The sequence below is a fragment of the Ambystoma mexicanum genome, chromosome 2q (genome assembly GCF_040938575.1).
Source record: "Ambystoma mexicanum isolate Mex_15411 chromosome 2q, UKY_AmexF1_1, whole genome shotgun sequence".
NCBI classification, from domain to species: Eukaryota; Metazoa; Chordata; class Amphibia; order Caudata; family Ambystomatidae; genus Ambystoma; species Ambystoma mexicanum.
Window position 1 is genome coordinate 1,095,931,645 of NC_090924.1, and position 20,588 is coordinate 1,095,952,232.

The 20,588-nt window shown below is 46.0% G+C and overlaps 1 protein-coding gene across 5 annotated transcripts in view; it reads right to left on the reverse strand.

Moving 5' to 3' along the window:
• Positions 1-20,588, reverse strand: part of FAM133B (family with sequence similarity 133 member B) — a 646,308-nt gene that overhangs the window by 308,015 nt on the left and 317,705 nt on the right. For all 5 annotated transcript variants that reach the window (XM_069648451.1, XM_069648450.1, XM_069648453.1 and 2 more), the window contains one exon: positions 4,098-4,196. In XM_069648451.1, the coding sequence (XP_069504552.1) occupies positions 4,098-4,196 (99 nt within the window). The remainder of the gene's footprint in view (positions 1-4,097; positions 4,197-20,588) is intronic.

The following is a 20,588-nucleotide window of genomic DNA, read 5'->3' on the forward strand; positions in this document are numbered from 1 at the left end:
GCAGATTAACAAGCATCAGAAATAATTATTTAATTAACGTCAGGTTTTAAATAAGCATTCTTTAAAAAGGCTGTTCGTGTAAACATGTAAAAATATGGTTCAGAATCAGAAAAATCTTTGGATAGGCTTCATACACAATTCCTACACCCTCAGGTGAATTCAATCATAAGGACAGTAATGGAATTTATGTATCACACTAGTTATGCTTGGCAGATTCTGAGGTTGCAGAAAGGAAAAGTTTAAGGAAGGAAAAAGGTTAAACAGGTTCTCAGTATATGTGAGTACAACTAAATCTTCCAATGAAATCTAGACAAGCCTTTCCCAGCAATAACAGTCTAAAACAAGTTACCACCTATGAGAGACAGCAATATCAAAGTCAATGGGCTAGAAGGGTCTGCAGGGAGCCAGGGCACCCAAAGTCAATTGGAAACAGTCTATGGAGCTGAGGCACTTCTTAGAATCAAAATCTTGCACAAAGTTCGATAGTTTGTAGAAAGATCACTTGTAGGGTCACACGCTATTAAGCCTGTGAAAAGCAGAGTTGGAATCAAATCTAAAGGTAAGCCACTGCAAATCATAATTGAGAAAAGCACAACTAAAAGACCATGAGGTAAGTACCCCAAGTCTGTAGAGTACTTCTGGTTTGAAGACGAGTGGTCCAGCTGGATTCTGTCCTGTTGCAGCGATGCAGACCCTGGGTTCAAGAGCCTCAGTCGAGGGGACAAGAGGGAGGACGTATGGAGGGCTCCTGCGGCAGCACTTTGGAGGTCGTCGGCAGCTACTGGCTCTTTTCGGTTCAGCAGCACTTTGCGGTTTCAGCGCTTAGTAAACAGCACTGTCACGGATCTAGGATACCAGTTGGGCTGCCTTCACTCCTAGGGTCCTGCACTCTGTTGAGGGGACTCTAGCTCTGGTCGTCCTGCTTCTGGAGGGTCCTTAGACTCCTGGGGCTTCTGGCCAGATTTCACAAGTTGCACTCTACTACGGATTTCTCGACCCCTGGCACTCTGTTCTTGCAGCAGCGACGTACAGCCAGTCGGGGAAGGTGGTCCAGTGGAATTCGTCTCAGGGTTAGTTGGTCCCCACTAACCCAAGTGAAGAAGTCACCCCTTCCGGAGCTTCTCTGTCGAATCGAAGGAGTTTCAGCATAGCAGCAGGGCTTCACAGGGCAATTCACAGGTCCAGGAGGATGCAGCAAGCTTCGTTCACGGTTCTTCATTGGGGTGGCTGTCCTTAAAGGAAGGCCAGTCAGCCAATCGGGACTGGATGCATTCAAGCATTCCTAGTCGGGAACCTCCCTCACATCCTGCCTTTCCAGACACGCTGGAGCCAGAGGCAGGCTTCAGGGCTGAAGCCTGCCAAAGACAAAATGAACAAAGGGCTCAAACCTGGCTCAACGCACAGAGTAAAACCTAAGAAAGATCTCACAAACAGAAAATGGCAAAAAAAAGAATACAGGGTCCATTTTGACAAAATGGTCACCCCATGAGTGCTATACTGCAGCTGAGGATTCAGCCTGTGGTAGAAAAGCACAATGGTAGGACAATTAAATCACTGCCACCAGCCATTTAAAAGTAGTGAGGGTAACATAAAAAATGTTACATGAGAATGTAGGATAAGGGGCTACTAGAAAGCCTCCAGCACTCCACATAAGATGGTGTGTGCTGGACCTACAAAAATAAAAGGTAAGTAAAGTAATTTTTACTTTACTCTTCTTGGGAACGGTAGTTCACACAAGGAAAGGTATTTAAACCTTCAGCGAAATCTACATTTTTTTTTTGTGGCACTGCACTGAAGGTGCCGAGTGTTACTGTGCAAAAGTAGATGCCTATGGAGTATGTTAGATTCCAAAAACAGTAGAAACACATAATCCAAATCAGGTCAAAACAAATGAGACCGTGAGAAAAGGGTCTCACTCACTAGATGGTTAAAATTAAAAAGTCTTAAAGTCCAGCAAAAGAGCTGGGGGTCTCTAAAAGGTTGAAGAGAATTCGCACAGAAATAAGAATTCTCCCGAACAGTCCTCATCCCCGGAATTTCCTAAATTGGATTAGAAAGGGCAACCAGGTACCCAAATGGTTTGAAATCAATTTTATAGGGGAAGAGGGGACCGGTTCAAAAGCAGGTGCAACCAGGGGATAATACTTGCAAAGCATGGTACAGAGCTGCAGCCCCGATAGGGGAGGAATATCTATATGAGCCGGGCTATTCTATATACTGAGTACACGGGTTGCGGTTAACATTCAAAAACATTTCAAATCAATTTTGAGCGGCTCAGGATTTATACCTTGGGAGATCCGATACATGAACGGAGATTCATTACGTGGGACCAGTTGAAGGGACAAGGAGAGTGGAACACAGTCACCATACTATTGTATTATAGATTTAGGGAGGTGCTGCGGGCCAGATGGCCACGTTATCCAGGTGAACCCGTGATATCACTGCTGGCTCAACATGTGGTAGAAGCGCCTAGGTATACAATAGTGTCATCCTTATGCAAAATTATAAAAGCGTTGAAGTGGAAAGGAACTAAATCAAGGTCGAAATGGGGTGTGTCATTGAGAATCTTCATGACTGATTCACAATGGGGAATAGTATGTATGCAGACATAATGGTTATCTATGAATAATAGATTTCTTCTGATTCACTTCAAAGACCACCATCAAAAATGTTACACTCCTTTACAGCTACAGAAGTATCCCATAGAACCGCACAATGTAACAGATGCTCTCGAAAGCCAGCCATTTCTTTTACATGTGGTCTCGGAATGTGCATCTATTTGCATATTCTGGGCCCAAATGATATCAGTTATGGGTAGGATGGTTACACATCCACTACCCTGGGATATGGCTTCTGGCCATCTTTGAGGTTGGAGCAGAGTGGAGAAATAATTGCTGGGTATGGCCTCTATTGTGGCACACTCTCTAATTGCTAAGGTGTGGGAATAAAACATGCACCTTGTTTTCATGGATGTCTGGATCATATAAATGACTGAGGGGGAAGGAAACACAGTATGCCTTGATGCTGCTGAATATGAGCAGTGTTAGTTTAGATTTTCATCTATATGCCAAATCACATCACACGTGAGACCTCCAGCACTTTTTGCTGGACTTGTGGATTCTTTTTCTACTATTTTGCCCCCACTCACCTTTTCTTTTACTCTTTTTATGGGTGTCATTTTTCTGACTCTCCAAAGTTTATTTTTGAATCTATACTTTCCTATAACTTTTTGGGCATCTACATTTTATTATTGCAGCACAAAGTACTTTCTGTGCAGTGTTGCTGGGGTGCCCTTTGGGCTTCCCTTTTTTCATTTTATTATGACTTACCTTGCAGAACACATCTTCTCAAGGGTAAAGAGGGATTTGTATCTCCTCTACATTTTATTTTGTGAGACCAGCACACCCCACCTTATGTGGAGTGCCGTGGAGATACCCGGCATCCCCTTTCTCAGTGTCCTGTAACATTTCTGTTACAGTGACGAGCTTACTATTATTGCTGGTGGCAGTGGACATACTTTAATCACTTTTTTGTGATTTTTGCCCGCAGGCTGTCATTACAGCCGCAGTAAAGCACAGAAGGGTCACCATTCTACTAGAATTGTGACTTCTTTCTTTTTTAACCATTTATAGTGTGCTTGTCCTTTCAAGGGCCTTCTGCTGCCGTCCTGGGTGGGGGAGGTCCTGGTTGTACTTTGGTCTTCGGCAGAAACCCTTTGTGTAGCCCGCCAAGGTTTCGAGTGTCTGTGAAGGCAGGAACTGAGGGAGGAGTCCGAATCTCTGCTCACCTTTGTCTTATGATGTGCCCGAGAGAATCCAGTCCCCACTGGGGGGATGGCTGTCCCGACTGCCATTGGGCACTATTAACAATGTAGTCACTCCCTAAAGAAAATAACTAAGTCAATGGAGACTAAGGAATATATAAATGAATAAACAATACAATACAGTACTGTGTTAGAAGGTTGGATTCCTTGGGTATAGGAGCTTTAACTAGTACATAACCTCAAGTAACTTTCAGAAACAGGCATTTTAAAAACGTATACTTAATGTTTTTTTTTTAAATCACACAGCTTACAACAAAAGCAATCAGTGGTGTACCTTGCTGTCAGAGTCAAAGTCAGAAGTAAAACTTTCAGAAGATTTTCTGGAAGAATGATGCTTCCTTTTCTTGGTCTTTTTCACGCGTTTCTTTTTGTCCTGTTTTTAGACAGAAACCGGAATCAAAAATGTGCTCATAAAACTTAACGTGTTAAATAAAATTATCTACAAGTTAAACATAAAACATTACATTTCTTTTAAGGTCATCAGGGGATTGAGATTCACATAAAACATTTTTAACTACAATTTATTTTAGTTATTGTAAAATGAAAACCTACAACTGAAGATGGAAACTAATTTAGGAGTCTTCTTAATAAATGTAGCTGCCCTCTTAGAGTTTCCTAAAATACTCTCAGAATGCTTGAGGCCAAGTGAGTCCTTTTAGTCCATTGGAGAGATCATGTATGCAACTCATGGGTGTGACATGTGAGGAGGTATACTAGGGTAGCTCCTGAATGTGGGTGGATACTCTTGCAGAATTAGTACGAGTCCAGGTAAGTAACTTCCTTCTTCAGATAAAGCTCCTCACAAGACACAATTGTTAATAGGGTGGCCTTCAAAAATCAACCCCCCGGGTTGATTTTGGGAATCATCTTATGGTGAGCAGGGAGACACGGAGATTTTAGCCATATCCAATCAAGGTCAGGTAGCAGAGCAGCAAAGCTTGGTCTCAGGAAAGGAGGAGAGTGGTCTAGGGCTACAACGAGGCCACACAGAGCAACACCAGCATTTCTAGTTAGACAGATAAGTATAAAAACTTACTACTTGTTACTGAGCCTTTAATATACACACTGAACAGATAACACTGCTGTTCAAATATTGTCACACCAACACTAATAAAACAGATATATACACCCTTAGGAGGAACAGACTAGCATTTAATTCAATGACCAGAGCAACACAGGTCTTATGCATTAGAAATAGAAAGAATACTTCAGGATAATCAAGTCCAACCCTGAGATGGTTTGGGGCCTTGTGCCCAAATGTCACAAGTGCCAAAGTAGGTACTTCACAGCTAGGTTTATTAATAGACTGGTGATGCCAGTGGTTAATATTAATCAGAGTCTAAAAGGTAAATAAAGTTCTGGAGAGTAAACTCACTCAATACCAATTCTTAGGTTAGTCCTAGGAAGTGATCCTTGACCAGGCCGCTACCGACCAAAGTCGGGAACAAGTGATTTAGGGACAGGACTTTACGCCCATGTAAGCCTATGGCAGACATGGGGGTGGGAGGAAGGCAAACGGGTAGGTTATCTTAACTCCCTGACTCATATTTCTCCAGAGACCACTGATGGTATTTCACAATCCTCTGGGGACACAATCTTCAGTGCTTCATCCCGTCGAGGTAGGCCCAGGGGTCACGGGTGCAGATGTCACTTTTGGCATCTAGTTTCGGTTGGTTGGGATACTTAGAAATCAGTTTCAGACAGCCAAATGAGGAACGATGAATATACTTCTGCAGAGCAGACAATCAGAAAACTAACTCATTCCCAGTCACTAGGATGGGCCTAGAAAGGGATCCTTCACCAGGCCTCCACCGACAAAAGTCAGGAAAGAGTAGTTTTATCAAGAGGGTTTTACCACCATGTAACCCCATGGAGCAGGCAGGGTGGAGTGTGGGGGGCAACAGGTGTTACCTTATGCCACTGACCGTTTTCTCAGGAGACCACTGCTGAGGTTTCGGCATCAGTTGGGGGAGACAGTCTTGTGTGCTTGCTCTGGTTGAGAATGACCCAAGGCGAAGAGGTCACTTTCAGATGCAGGATTAGTGTGTTGGTCACAATGCTTAGGAATTGGTTCCAGACACCTTCCAGCTGAACACCGAAACGAAGTAAAGGAGAAGACTTCCGCAGATCACAAAACCTCAGGACACCTGTAGGATACAAAGACTGCTTGCAACAGGAGTCACAACCGTCAGGCGATCTTCCAGTGACGAACAAAGGAGCAGGTTCTGCATGGCTTCCCTTTGATGCAAGACGGCAGAAAATGCAGGAGTAGCCGTCTTGTTGTACAGATTTGAAGTTCCTCCAAGTTCCAAGGATGCACTTGGAATGGCGACAGCTGCAGCAAAGTAGCTCAGGAGAGATCTGGTCAATTCAACGGTTGGTCCTTGGATACTTCAGAAGGCATGGATCCTCACGCTGAGGTTGAGAATTGTTATTCCCATGGATCAAGGGGTCAAAGCACTAACATGGGTTTTCCTAAGATCAGACAGAGGAGCAGCAGGGGTTCATCAGGACTTCACTGGAGTTGGTGCTGGTCAGCTGCAGAGGTCTTCCACAGGTCGTCAACTGGCTGCTCTTCCCGTTATACAAGATCTGGCTGAAAGCTCATCCAGGTCCATAAATTGCAATGATCTGCACCATTCAAACTGGCAGAGGCTATCTAATCATGGATAGCTTCTTGCCCCAACATCTGCCCAGCAACAGACATTCAGGCACCAGGATGTGTACAGGGACCAGACAGTCCCACCCTCCAAATCCAGGCTCATGCACAAACCAGCCCTTTGCAAGCAAAAGCAGCAGTTTCCCCAGTGTCAAAGATAAGGCAACACAAACTGTGGTTCTCCAGCTGGTTCCCAGCTCATGTGCTGCTGATGCCAGCCAAAACAGGAAAGTCTCAAACCCTGTCTTAGAAAGTATCTGCCCCTATAGGGACACCTTATTCCATTCAATAAAATTCCAAAGGTGGTGGCCAACATAAAAGTCCAAACTTTGAAATATAGGGTTAGCCTGGAGGCTAAAGGACTTCTAAGAAAATGTCTCCTTTCCGGGCAAACAAAAGTCCTACGCACATAATCTATCAGTGTATAGCTCTGTTCTATAGACCAAATGCTCCCTGGGGTGGGGGAAAGTTTGGAATAGAAAATTGTATGTACTCCTCTTGCACATTACGGCATTATATTATTGAGCAGACACTGCAAGCTGCCATGTGTAAACACTGTTTCTTGCTTGTGCAAGGTGAGGTTTTAAGCTTTACTGCGCATGTCTTCGCGATGATGGCTCTTCACCTAGAATGCAACTATGCTCGCCTTCACATCTCTCACTTCTGATGCGTTTTCCATTTGGCATATGTAAGCATGTTTTAGGCTACCACTTTCTTAAGAAAAGCAGTGTTAGACAGAGGTCCTCATATTGTAAACATTTTCCCTTGCCTCAGTGTGTGTAAATCTTTGAGTATATTCAGTTTCACTGAAAGTATCATTGTCTAACATGTAAGAACGCAGCTGGTGTCAAAGACTTGTATAGTGTGGCTTTTTTACCTGCTCGCAACACTGTTTCAGTATGATTCCTTCCCCTGTCTAGACCACCCTTTCCATTGAAATGCACATGATCCTTTGGGCATAAGAAAACGGTGCTCATCGGGAGCAGGTTTTTTTTTTACTTGAAGTTTCATACTGTCATTGGCTGGCTTTTGTCCTGCTGTTTGCTTTTTACTAATAGATTGTTCACCAATCCACCGGAATATTCAGTGTTCATTTTTCCACAACAAGTTTGGTGCCTTAAACGTTGGGTTCCTGCTGCTCGGTGGTTAAGTCCAAGGGTCGTCAGTAATCCCTGTGTGCCCAGGAAACACTATTTTGTTGGAGGGGCGAACTGACCAGAGACTTGAGGAGGGAAGACAAAGCAGATGCAGAACAAAGAGCCAACTGAAAATCTTGGGTTGGGGAACACAGTTAATTGTGGTAGTGTATTATTATGTCTTGTAAAGTTTTCTTTGAAACGAGTTATGGTAAATGTTTGTCTCTGAAGTTTGTTGTAATTATCCTTGGATGCAGCAGACAAAGTACCCTACCTATAGAAGTGTTTATCTGAATAAGAAAAAAGTAAAAGTGGTTGGCCACAATAGATGAGAATACAAAAATGTAAAAGCAGAGCATCCATGTTCCCTACGGATTTAAGAAAACATGAGACTGCTGTGCTGGTTAGGGTAGTGTAATGTAGTATGGATTAGAAATTAGTATGAATGTGTTCTGTAGGAGCATGAAGAAAATATTTGGATGAGAGCCCTGTGGTTTCCTCATCTAAAACCTATGCACTTTGATACTTGAAACCTTAAATGTGCAACTTAGTTGCGACCCTGAATTATATTTTATATTCTTCTCTATCCTAGTACAGGAGCTGTAATAGTCTTTTATTCTACCGATTATGTGTCTTGTCTTTAACCCTTTCCTACCAAAGTCTCTGAAAAAGCTGACAACCGCTATGCATTGTGACTAGTGTAATGGGGGATATAGACAGCAGTTATCTGAAATTTGACCAACACTTGCGAGTGTCACCAACATTTTTATACTGGGGGAAGGAACTGAGGTCAGGTGGTCATACCTGAGCCTCTGATTAGATGTGGCAGAGTGGTCAGTTAAGGACCGATACTCGCTCTGCCAGCCACGAGACACGATAGCGTCCCAATTCAGAGTTAGGAACGGACCTTAATCTGTAATAAGTCATACCTTGTGATATCCCAGTGAGAATGGGTTCAGGGCAGTCTAGACAAGTGCCACTTCCTCCTAAAGGAAGTCCAGCACACTTCAAGTTTACTCACTATATGCCCAAAGCATTTAAGTGCCATTATAAAGTCACCCCTCAACTATCAAGCGAGCTCTACACAATTCAACCAATATATTTTTAGTCACGCCCACCATTATGGATCGGCCTGATCCGAGTCTCCCAAGCGGGCCTCAAAGTAATCCATTTAGTCTACACTTCAAAAATGCTAGACTCACGAGACTCCACAAGCCCCTAACCAGAACCCTACCTCCCGCTAACAAAAAGATCCAATAACCAGAAGGTAAATATCACTCACCTTAATATCCTGAGGCCTCCAATTACTCCCACTAAAATAAAACCTACCCAATCCATTGTAGTGACCTCCCCTCTTAAAGGAGGATTAATAAATGACAGATTCCTGACTGCACACGCCACGGATATCTGCGACTTGATATCGGCCGATAATCTGGACTTTCTTGCTATCACAGAGTCTTGGCTGCACGACGCAGCAGGATCCCTACTTTCTTCAGCAATCCCGGATGGATATACCATACTGAGCCAGGACAGAACTAATATGCGAGGCGGCGGCATTGCGATCATCGCTAAAACTAGCCTAGGTATGAGAACTACGCCCACCCTAGTTTCCGAATCATGTGAAGCGCTCACTATCAAACTTCCTCTAGTTAACTCCCAGACATGGACTATCCACCTCATCTACAGACCACCTGGACCCTTAGGGACATTCAAGGAGGATATCCACAACCTACTTTCCAATAACCTCAAAATCTCTTCACAAATACTTGTCCTAGGGGACTTTAATTTGGGATACAATGATCCCCTAGCCAAAAACGCCACCACTATTACCAACATTCTTTCTGAACTGGGCATAACTCAAAAAATTCTCAAACACACTCATACCTAAGGGAGAATCCTTGATTGGCTAGCAGATTACAACTGCACCGCCAACATCAAATCCATCAACCCACAACACTTGCCGGACCACTTCATCTTGTCCTTTGAACTCTCCACCTCTAGACCACTCTCTCCAGTACCCACCATGGCCCCGCCATGTCCAACAAGGAATAAAAAGAGTATCACTAAGGATAAAGTGAGTCGCGCGATCCTACCCACTCTCAACCAATTAGCTGATCACTTAGACCCTGAAAAGCTCGTTGATGAGTACAACAAAATCATGTTAACTGCCCTCGACAACATTGCCCCTCTAAAACTCAAACCGAGTAAACCCAAATCCCATTTAATAAATGGTTCACCCCCGAACTAAAGTATTTACGACAACTTAGGAGGGGCTGCGAAACTGCATGGAGGCTAATCCCCACAGAAGACCAAACTAACGGAAATCTATTCCAACTACAAAAAAGAAATCCACCTGGCCAAGCAAAACTCATCACAAGCGTATATCTAATGCTGACTCGAGTATAAGGGAACTGTTCACCATCCTCAAGGAAATAAAGTCACCCATCTCCATTCCGGATACATGCTTCAAAGACGAAACAATTGTGTTCAGATATACAACAAGCACTTACAAATAAAGTAACTATACACCAAAAGAAAAAAGCTAAGAAAAAAGCCTCTCTCAATCAACCATCCCAGACTAATAATCTGAATACCGACCCCCTTGCAAAGGAACAGGACTCGGCTGTGCGATTCATGTTCTCAAAAACCTCTATCCTTGAGGTGGAGAAAGTCATCCTCTCTCTCAAGCCATCGAACTGCCAGGGCGACCTCTGTCCTGCCCAGTTTATAAAAGACGCTGCCAGAGATCTAACCCCATTTGTATCGAAACTTCACGCCTCATTCGCATCGGGCACTGTGCCTACCAACTTGAAACAATCTTGGGTACTGCCGCTGATTAAAAAGGAAACCCTAGACCCACTTATACCTACAAACTATGGTCCCATCAAGACAGTCCTTTTTTTGATTAAAATCCTGGACAAGATTGCTTACAACCAAATTCAAAACTTCTTCGAACATAAGTTCTTAGGAGCATTTCAATCAGGATTCCTACCCCAACATGGTACTGAGACTGCCCTCATCGATTTGAAGGCACAAATAGATGAACTATGAGATAAAGGTAAAACGGCTCTTCTCCTGTTGCTGGACCTGTCGGCTACATTCAACCTTGTCGACCACAGTGTCCTTTGCAGCCACCTAGACTCAGCTGCACATTTTTCCAAAGAGGCTATAACCTGGATTGAATCTTTTCTCAGCGACGGGACCATGAGGGTGTTCTCCCCTTCGGCGCGGGTGACCTGATCCACATCTTGTGCGGAGTTCCTCAACGCTCTTGCGTCTCCCCAACCCTATACAACATATTTACTAAGCCCCTTTTTGATGATCTGGACCTTCTTGGTATCACCTACACTAATTATGCAGATGATATCCAGATTCTCCTCCCACTTTCCGGGGATTACAACAAGGATTTGCCATTGGTAAATAGGGTGTATCTCATCATCCAGGCATGGATGGCAACCCACAGTCTATGCCTCAATGATGATAAAACAGAGCTTATCATGCTGGGGACTCACTCTAATCTTAAAAAATTAGGCCAAGGCTTCACCTCATTTGAGTTTGATGGTAATACCATCAAGGTGTCCAAGGAGGTGAAGACATTTCGCTTTTATCTGGATTCCACCCTCTCCTTCGATAAACAGGTGAAATCCATGACATCAGCCACAGCTTACACTTGTAAGCTCATTAGAGCAGGTAAACACTTTCTCTCAGACGACAACTGCATTAGCTTAGCTAGAGCCCTGATTCTGTCTAGGCTCAACTATTGCAATACCCTATATATCAGTGCCAACAAATCTATCATCCACAGAATTGAAATCCTACAAAATAATGCCTTAAGAGCAGCTCTTGGCGTGTCCAAAAGATTGCATATATCTAGGATTAGGCGCCAAAACAACTGGCTGTCTACCCAAAATAAAATCCATTTCAAAGTTGCATCCCTTGTTCACAAAGCTTTGAACAATGCTGCACCTAGCTACCTTACTGACAAATTCCTAAAGAGAGGTTACACCCGACCGGCAAGAACCTCCAGTGCCAATAGTCTTATCATACTGAGATTCAGGCTGGGGGAGGCAGCTTCCAGGTCCGAGCGGCTCTATTATTGAATTCACTACCACACCCACCAGGTGAGGAGTAGCCTTTTCTGAAATTCAGATCCAACTATATCAATCTGCTGAAGTCTGCTGATGACTAGTTGTTCACTAGCTCTCACAAAACTCCTGATACCTCCTAGTGTTTTTTATATTTATACTCACTAACCTGGCTAGTGATCTGACGTCCTTCTAGTGCCTGTATATATTCTGTCTTGCTTGTAATCTGTAACTGACCCTCTATGGCCTGTATATATTGTGCATGTAATCTGTAACCATGTAACCTCAAGCCTTGCATATTCTGTACTGCTGCGCCCGGCTACCTTCAGGTTTGGTACGCATTATAAGTAAATAAAATAAACAAACCTAATCACTTACCCCAGGAAGGCACATTTGACTTAGACAGAATAATGAAGTTAAGCAAGGCATTAGAAAAGAAAGGTGCACGTGTACACCAACGAATGGGACAGTCATCTAAATTGGTATACCGAAACCTAGGGTTTCGGGGAGACTCTACCCAACCACCAACTTATCAGTCCACCCAATAAACCCTATGGTCAGTCCGATCACCCTTGAAATACGAGCTCAGACCTCTCAACTTTTTTCACCTACCTCAGCCACCTTTGAAGGGTTTTTGAATTTAACAGGTAATACCAGTATTAGTGCATTCCCGCTTCGAGAACGCCCGGATTCAATACTTTTGTTACTGTCCATGCCCCTTGGAGCAGCTACTCATTTGTTTAATATTGTTCTGAGATTTCCAAAGATACAAGAAGATCCTGTTAAGTTCCAGGAGGAACTTCGGGTCATAATAGATTGCTATCACCCCACTTGTGTTGATTTGAATCAATTTTTGCGAGCAGTGCTACCCACAGATACATTTACCTTGCTCAAAGTGCATGCTGTTGAGAATGATTTCTCAAATCTGGACTGGTGGACACATTTCAGGAGGCCACCCTAATTGTAGTGAACAGGGGAACTAAGAGGTTAGCCAAACCCAATCAAAGTAAGCGAGGCGAGTGGTCAAGTCTTAGTCTCAGGAGAGGCGAGTGTGGTCAGGGGTCCACAATGAGTCCACACAGTGAAATACACAATGATTCTTCTTAGACAGGTAAGTACAACAATACGATATTCTATACCCAAAAACACACTATAAAAAAAATAATCAAGCAATTAATATCATACAACACTATAAAACATATATAGTCACCTTTGGTTATAAAAATGCACACAATTCAGCGAAACACTCAATAGGACGGTAAGAAGTTCTGCAATGAGAAAACTATTCCACAAGAATAGATGCCCTGTCTTTCTGGTCCACAAGTTTGGGCCTAAAGACACTGGGCCTCATCACGAGTTGGGCGGTAGCCTTTAAATCCAGCGGTAACGGTATTAGCGCTGCCATTACCGCTCCGACCGGATCATGACTGCAATCCAGCCAGCGCAATTTAAGTAGGGCACTATTAGAGCTAGCTGCAATAGCGCCGACAATCAAACGCGCTATTACAGACCTATCACAAGTACAGCACCGGCGCTCGTTGCGCCGGTAAACCTGCGCTAATAGTGCGGTAATAGTGTTACCCCCGGCGAAATGCTGAAGTTAAAATAACACAGGTGAGAGTGGCATAACCACAGGTGCAAACAATGCACACAAGAGGCCTACAAAAGACCCACCCTGGCCCCACACACCATTCCCAACACCATGTTACCATTTGGAGCAGGTAGGAGACTGCAATAAAGACACAGGTGCAAACAATGGACACAAGAGGCCTACAAAAGACCCACCGTGGCCCCACACACCCTTCCCAACACCATGTTGCCATATGGAGCAGGGAGCTTTGATGTGGAGCTCTACATGCTGCGCCAGGAGCTACAGAAACCTGACAACCAGCCCAGGGCACAGGGAGCGGGGGGGTGGAGGAGACCAGCGCCAGCAAGGCGGCCAGCCATCCCCAGGTTAGGCCAACACACTGGACCCTCACTGATGGTCAGTTGGTAGACAAGTATAGGCTGGACAGGGCTACCATCACCCAGTTGCTGGACACAATCTAAGGTGACATAAGTAGCAGGATTTCCATCAGCACTGATGTGCCCCCACTCGTGAAGCCTGTGTCAGTCCTACAATACCCCTACAATACCTTGAAACGGGCAGCTTCCAGCACACAGTGGCCATGATGCATGGTATGGCCCAGTCTACATTCAGTGCCGTCCTTGGTCACGTGCTGAATGCACTGCTGCACCATGTGAATGAACACATTGCATTGGCTACCACCCAGGCACAGGTGAACAAACTCAAGGCACAGTTCTATGCCATTACCCAAGTCCGGAACGTGATTGCAGTCATAGACTGCACACATGTTGCACTGGTAGCACCCCAGGACCATGAGGCTGCCTACAGCAATCTTAAGCATTTCAATTCTCTGAACGTGCAGATGACTTGTAGCCCAGACCGGACCATCAGCCACTGCTGCGCTCGCTACCCAGGACTCACCCACGACTCCATGGTGCTGCACAACAGAACACTGCCAGCCTACATGGAGAGGCACAAAGCCCAATGCACATGAATGGTGGCCGAGTACAAACCCTGCCTGAAATGCATGCCAACGTACACCAAATGAATGGGGAGAGGGGTGGTACCCACAGGAAGCCCTGCTTGCCACCAGGAGCCACAGCAAGCACCATCATAGCACCCGTCCCATATACGTGTGGAACACAAGGACATCAGCACATGGCCACCACACCTGAACCCACAAATCGTGATGGGCACACACTTGTCAAAACACCATAGCACATGTGACCACAACAACCATAATGCATCTTGTTTGTGTTGCAGTGCTGCTTTCCTCCCTGACACACAAGAGCAACCTCCCCCGGGGCACCCCACAGGAATGCAAGTGAGATGAATGCAATACCCATCCACGGAACCACTGTCGAAAATCCAGATAAAACCCGAACATGAACATCCCTGAGAGAGTGACCCATGAATGTACATTTACATGCATGTTTAAAAAAAAGAAGAAAACTGGTGCCATGTAGCTAAAGCCCCACCACCCACTGAGACGGGCACAACCAAATACAAATGACAAGAGACTGATCCTGATGTCATGGATGCACCACTGTGCCAATCAAACCCATGGGGGGTCCATGTAGTAAGTGGGATACAAGGGACATGTCGCACATTGCAGAGGAAACCCGTGGCTCATGAATACACCATAATCAAGTGGTAATATGACAGTACTTGTTGAAAATGAGTGTCCCACACAATTCCGTACACATAGGTCACTATCCACTGCTGCGAGTCCAGTAATCCCAAGTGCAGGGAAATGTAACTTTTCCCAGAACAGCCCACTCAATCACACAGGATGCATGTACGGGTGAGATGATGCATGACCTGAAAGATCATCTATACCAATCAGCCAATAACATTCCATGTCCCCGTTGCACACAAATATGAGCACAGTGCATACTGTATTGCTGCTTATTCCTTGCACACCCAGTAAAGCAACCTAGGCCTCATGCACACATTTCATCCCATGCAGGTGATTCAGGATACCCCACAGCTCCCGTGACTGATGATCCTGTGCGGAATCCACAAACTACTGCAGAGCTGGCATATAACAATGCCCACAGTCGTACCCGCATATGTGCGGAAAGGACATTTGGTTTGTTGAAGGCACGGTTCCGGTGCCTGGACCGAACTGGAGGGGCACAGATGTATGCACCAGATAAAGTTGGAAAGATTGTACTCGCCTGTGCCATGCTGTACAACATCTGCTGCCATAGGAATGTGCCACTACCCCTGATGCGCAATACCCCGGGGATGGGAGTGACGAGGACCATGAGCCCGTTGTCGGACTAATACACACATGGATGGGGTGAGGGAGGACGAGTTGACCAGACATTCGTTGATTGAGAATTTCTTCTAATTTGGTGGATGGGCACAGGTCACGAAGAGCACTTATAAAATAAATAACACGAACACAATCATGAATGTCCAAGCTTCCCGGCATGTTTGAACGGGCTTTAATTAGCCCCCTGAATTGCATTGTTAACAGCCTTGAAGTGACAGTTGTGTTCGGTGTCCACGCCCTCTATCCTCCTCTGGCGTGCCTCCATCATAACCAGCCATGCCATGACCTGTTCCTGTGTCACGTGTGGGGCTGCTGTGCCTGGCAGGTCTACGCAGGGTAGTGGGGCTGCTGTGGATGGAAGGGCTTCCAGCAGGTGACATATGGGATACATTACTCACCGTAATCTTATTTCTGATGCTTGTATCTGCTTAGATTCACATGCTGTGCATAGGCCGACATCTAGTGGAAGCTGCGGAGTATTACAGTTTGTTTTTCGAAACTCGAAAATGGGCGTCGACACAGGGCGTGCCAGTAATACTATCCCTAGTGTGACGTCCACTGTACCCAAGATCCCTCACGCGTCTAGGATCCTCAGATTGTATTTTTTCTGACATGAGGTAGCATGAGGAGTAGCGTGAGTACAGATAATCCAAGCAGATAGATAGAAAGGTAAGACTACCAGCAATCATGCGCCTTCTCTCGGAGGGGAGGAAGGGTGGGTTGCATGTGAATCTAAGCAGATACAAGCATCAGAAATATGATTACGGTGAGTAATGTATCCCTTCTGAGGCTTGTGGAATCTGCTTAGATCACATGCTGTGCATAGATTAGCGAGCAGTACCTGAAGAAGGAGGTGGGATGTGAGAAGGGTCATGAGCAAATAAATGTCTTAGAACCGCTTGTCCCACTTGTGTATCTGTCTTGGAATGGGTGTCAATGCAGTAATGCGGAGTAAAAGTGTGAATAGAGCTCCAAGTAGCTGCTTTGCAAATGGTGTCGAGGGGAACATTTGCAATGAAAGCCAGAGTGGCCCCAATGCCTCTAGTAGAGTGGGCCCTTGGCGTAAAAGGCAGAGTTTTTTCAGAGAGTGCGTAACACAGCTGGATACAGTTAATAATCCACTTCGAGATGGCACCTTTAGAGACGCAATCCCCCTCTCTGCCTGTAGCTACGGAGACAAACAGTTGATCTGTTTTCCTTAGCGGTCTTGTTTTATTTACATAGTAGAGGACCGCCCTACGCACATCTAGGGTGTGTAGTTTCACCTCAGCCGAGCTTTGTGGGTTCTGGAAGAAAGCCGGAAGCTCGATGGACTGGTTTACATGGAATTTTGATATAAATGTAGGTGAGAACCTAGGGTGTGTGCGTAAAACCAGTTTGTCTTTATGGATAGAAAAGAAGGGATCCTGCACTGACAGAGCCTGAATTTCACTGACCCTTCTTATAGAAGTAATAGCTACTAAGAAGGCCGTTTTATAAGTCAGGTGTTTGAGACTGCTTTTATGCATGGGTTCGAAAGGGGGGCCCATGAGCTTGGCTAGCACCACATTAAGGTCCCACCCTGGCGGTGGGTTTGAAACAGGAGGGTGAAGTCTCTTTACTCCTTCCATGAAGGCTTTAACTACTGGTACTTTCCACCACAACACCTTGCTATGGGAAGTGGTGTAAGCCGAGAGAGCTGCCAGGTGTACTTTCAGTGAGTTAAAAACCAATCCTGCATCTAGCAGGTGGAGCATGTATGTAACAATAGTGGAAGGAGTGCAATCAACTGGGTTGATTTGTCTACTTTGGCACCAGATAACGAACCTCTTCCACTTGTCAAAGTAACAGTGCCTTGTGTTTGGCTTCCTAGATTCCTTTAGGATGTCCATACACCTCTGTGGCAATTTGAGGTGTCCAAACTCGATGACCTCAGGAGCCATGCTGCCAGGTTCATTGAGTTGGGTTGCTGGTGCACTGTTTGACCTTGGTGCTGGGACAGTAGGTTGTACCAGGCTGGAAGTTTGATGGGCTCGCACACCGCCATCCTGCGTAGGTGTGGAAACCACGGTTGTCTTGCCCACATGGGAGCAACTAGGACAAGCGTCATCGATTCCCTGTTCATCTTGTTCACCACTTTCCTGATGAGGAGTTGGTGGAAAAGCGTACGCAAACATCCCTGACCAATTCATCCACAGGGCGTTCCCCTGGGAGTCTGGTTGGGGGAACCTGGATGCAAATCCTGGGCATTGTTTGTTTTCGCTTGTGGCGAATAAGTCTATAGTGGGGAAACCCCACTGAGAGAAGAGATCTTCTACGACCTCTCTGTGAAGAACCCATTCGTGTTCCTCTGGGAGGGAGTCTCTGCTCAGAGCATCCGCTAGGGAATTGAGCTCCCCTGGAACATGTTGTGATGACAGGAAGATGTTCCGTCTGAGTGCCCATATCCAGATTTTCTGGGCAAGCTTGGACAGATTTGGCGAGCGAGTCCCCCCTTGCTTGTTCAGGTAGAACATGGCTGTAGTGCTGTCCGTCCGGATTTGCACTGACAGGTTTAGTAGATGGGGCTCGAACGCCTGAAGCGCTCTGAATACTGCCAGAAGCTCTAGCAGGTTGATGTGGTTCTTGGCCACTGAGTGAGACCAGAGACCCTGAGCTGTGTGGTGGAGATGGTGAGCTCCCCACCCCGTCAGACATGCATCTGTAGTGACTACTGCCTGTACTTCGGGATCGTAAAAGGGTTTCCCCTTTGCGAGATTCTCTCTTGTCCACCAGTGAAGGCTTTGTACCAATGTTGGCGAAACAACCACTAGATCGTCCCACTGACCACTTGCCTGAGACCACTGTTTTCGCCAACCATTCCTGCATGGGACGCATGCGCAGGCGCGCGTGGGGGACCAGGTAAATGCATGACGCCATCATGCCCAGTAAACGCATTGCTTTGCATACCGTTATTTGTTGACCGGACTGATAATGCGGAATTTGCAGAAGTATATTCCAAATTATTTCTTCTGAAGGAAAGGTCAACCCCTCCTGGGTATCCAGGATTACTCCTAGGAATTGTTTTGAGGTGATTGGCACCAGGCTCGACTTCTTCTCGTTGATTGAGAAGCCTAATTCGTGGAGGAGATCGATAGTCCTTTGAATGTTTGTCCTGCAAATTCCTGGGGTTTCCCCCGTTATGAGCCAGTCGTCCAGATAAGGGTACAATGGGATTGCCTCCCTGCGTAGGTGTGCAGCCGCCACCGCCCGTACCTTGGTGAATACCCTTGGTGCTGAAGCTATCCCGAAGGGCAGTACCTTGAATTGGTAGTGGCGACCGTCCACCTTGAAGCGCAAGTACTTTCTATGCGCTGGGAACATGGAAATATGAAAATAAGCATCTTTCATATCCAAGGTTGCCATGTAATCCCCCTTTTTTTGGAGGGGGATTACCTCTTGTAGCGTGGTCATACGAAATTTTTGGGGCTTGACATACTTGTTGGCAGGCCGTAAGTCCAATACTGGGCGCATTGTCAAGTCTTTCTTTGGCACAAGGAAGTAAGTTGAATAAATACCCTTGTTTACCTGGTGTCCCGGGACGAGTTCTATCGCGTCCTTTTGTAGAAGAATGGCAATCTCCTCGAGGAGAATCTTCTGATGTTCTTTGTCGTTGAGGATGGTTCCGGGGACGCCGCAGTAGCTCTATACAATATCCCGTGGATACTGTTGACAGCACCCATCTGTCTGATGTGATCCCTTCCCAAGCCTGGGTGAAGTTTGAAATGCGTCCCCCTACTGGGGTTGCATGAGAAGGGACCCTGATCTGAGCGTCACTGCTTTGGTGGAGGCGTGCCACCTCCCTTGCTGGGGCTGCCTCTGCCTTTACCACGACCTCTCCTATTACCTCTGCCGTAACCCTGGGTAGACTGTTGGTTGTTGTTCCACTGTGTACCCTGGCCCTGGGAATAGTTAGACCCTCTCTGGGAATTTTGGCCGCTTGGGCGACGAAAATTACTATTCCCTCTCTGGTTCGGGGGTTTATTGGTTAACTGGCCAAGGGATTTGAGTGTCTCGTATTCGTCCTTGGCATTTTTCAGTGCGTCCTCGACCGCCTTAGACAAACCGGTGGAAGCCGATCTGTTTGGTAACAATGATGCCTGAGTTTCTGCCTTAAAACCAGACTGCCGTAACCACGCATGTCTCTTGATAACAGTACCTTCTGCTATCAATCTGTCTGCGTTATCCGCGGCGTCGAAGGTTGCTTTCAAAATGCAACCAGACACGGCTCTACCCTCTGCGGAAATCCGAGCTAATTGGCCCTTTAACGGTTCAGGCGCAGAGGCTATGAGAGCCGCGACCTCTTCCCACTGATGGCAGTTGTAGCTGGCCAACAGGGTGGTGGAGTTAGCAATCCTTGCTTGATAGGCGGACGTTGAGGCTACCTTCCTGCCGAAACCATATAGTTTTTTGCTCTCCTTGTCGGGAGGAGCTTCTGACGAAGACAAGGGTGTTCCAGCCCTCTTACGAGTGTTGGTAACAACTAGGGAGTCTGGCTTCAGATGCCCTCTTATATAGAGAGGGTCAGACTGAGCTGCCCTGAAAAGTTTCTCCACCCTGGGATTGACTGCTCTGGTGAGGTTTGGGTTCACCAGGGACGGATCTATTCTCCGCTGAATGGATTTAAGGATAGGGATGGTCTGGGCAACCGGCCTCCTTTCTCCAACTAACTCTTCTGCGAAGTCCCTTTCCTCCTGTACACCGTGGGTGTCAATGTGGAAATGTTCTGCTGCACGAGCGAGAACCTCATTTAGGAGGGACTGATTATCGACCGGGGAGTCGGTAACCGGGGCTTCGTCCTCTACCGGGGAATCTACTCTGTATGTTTCCGGGTTATCCTCTTCTTCTTCCTGTTCCTCATCATCCCCATAGTAGCCCGTCCCGGTTTGCTCTTCTATCATACCAAATTCTTGGTCTCCACAAAGGGAAGCCTCTTGTTGATACCGTGAGTATGGTGTTGCGTAAAGTTGTACCTCGAAGGGTTCAGACCTCATCAGGGTTTCAAACCGGGCCTTC